Genomic DNA, 954 nt, shown 5'->3' with positions numbered 1-954 from the left:
TACTCCCATACAACAACAACGATAGTTTTTGATATATTCCATCATCCCTCTGTACATGCTAGATGTGCTACATGTGCTTAAGCTCACTGCGATGAGCAATAGGAACTAATGCGCCTCGCAAATACACGCCTGCCTATCACCAATCCTAACCCCTGCGACACTCACTATGGATGGTTACCACCATTATCACTACCACGAGAGTACTTGTATGTCCGATATTGAGAGAGAGCTCCTATGAACACAACGCGCATATAGACAAAATTCTATCGCAATCTACTTAGCGGACCTACTTCGTATCTTACTCGCTCGACCTTAAGATACCCTACTGACCCCCACACTTACGAACTGGACCAGAAATGGACAGTCGTGAGAAGCAGAGGCGTAGAAGTCGCGCTCATCGGCCAACCTTTGGACCTATCCCACCGGATGCAGCACAACCCAGACCGCTCGATACCCTACCACACGCTGATCTCCCGTATTCCGCCTCTCTATGAGCGCCCATTTATCCACGGATTTCATAGCATACAACTTGTTATCAGCTGCCCAACGAACCAGCCGCACGACGCCATATCTAGCAGGCATCAACAACCTTGGATGCCTATCTCAGCACATGCCACACCAACGAGGACAATTCCATCCAATTCAAACTGCCACTGACTAATGACTTTCAAGGTTACGCCTGAGCATATCACTCATCAGTATCAACCGTACGCAATACGACATCCTCAGCAGTTTCCTAACAGCAGTGGTACGTTCAACGCACTACCACACAGTAAGTCCAACGTACTCTGTTTTCTCTAAGCCGGCTACTACCCGCCATATCCCAGACTTCCAACAGTTTCAAAATCATCTTGACTCATGCGTCTGCCGCTCATATGCTCCTCTCCAAACGGCGGCTGACCCCTACAAGAACTCAATGACCGAGACCAACCACCAGGAAGCAGCCCTACTCTT

At 48.8% G+C, this 954-nt stretch overlaps 1 protein-coding gene across 1 annotated transcript; it reads right to left on the bottom strand.

Annotated features, from left to right (window-relative positions):
• Window positions 1-342: 342 nt before the first annotated feature.
• Window positions 343-582, bottom strand: Pmar_PMAR007547 (hypothetical protein; the record flags this gene model as incomplete). The annotated part of the gene is made up of 2 exons (XM_002787954.1): window positions 343-414; window positions 460-582. Coding segments are annotated over 2 exons (195 nt in total), but the record flags the coding sequence as incomplete, so codon positions are not given.
• Between the last annotated feature and the right edge of the window lie 372 nt (window positions 583-954).

Source organism: Perkinsus marinus (assembly GCF_000006405.1).
Source record: "Perkinsus marinus ATCC 50983 genomic scaffold scf_1104296929048, whole genome shotgun sequence".
Taxonomy (NCBI): domain Eukaryota; phylum Perkinsozoa; order Perkinsida; family Perkinsidae; genus Perkinsus; species Perkinsus marinus.
The sequence above is the reverse complement of the archived record's forward strand: the minus strand, read 5'-3'. Positions and strand labels throughout refer to the sequence as shown.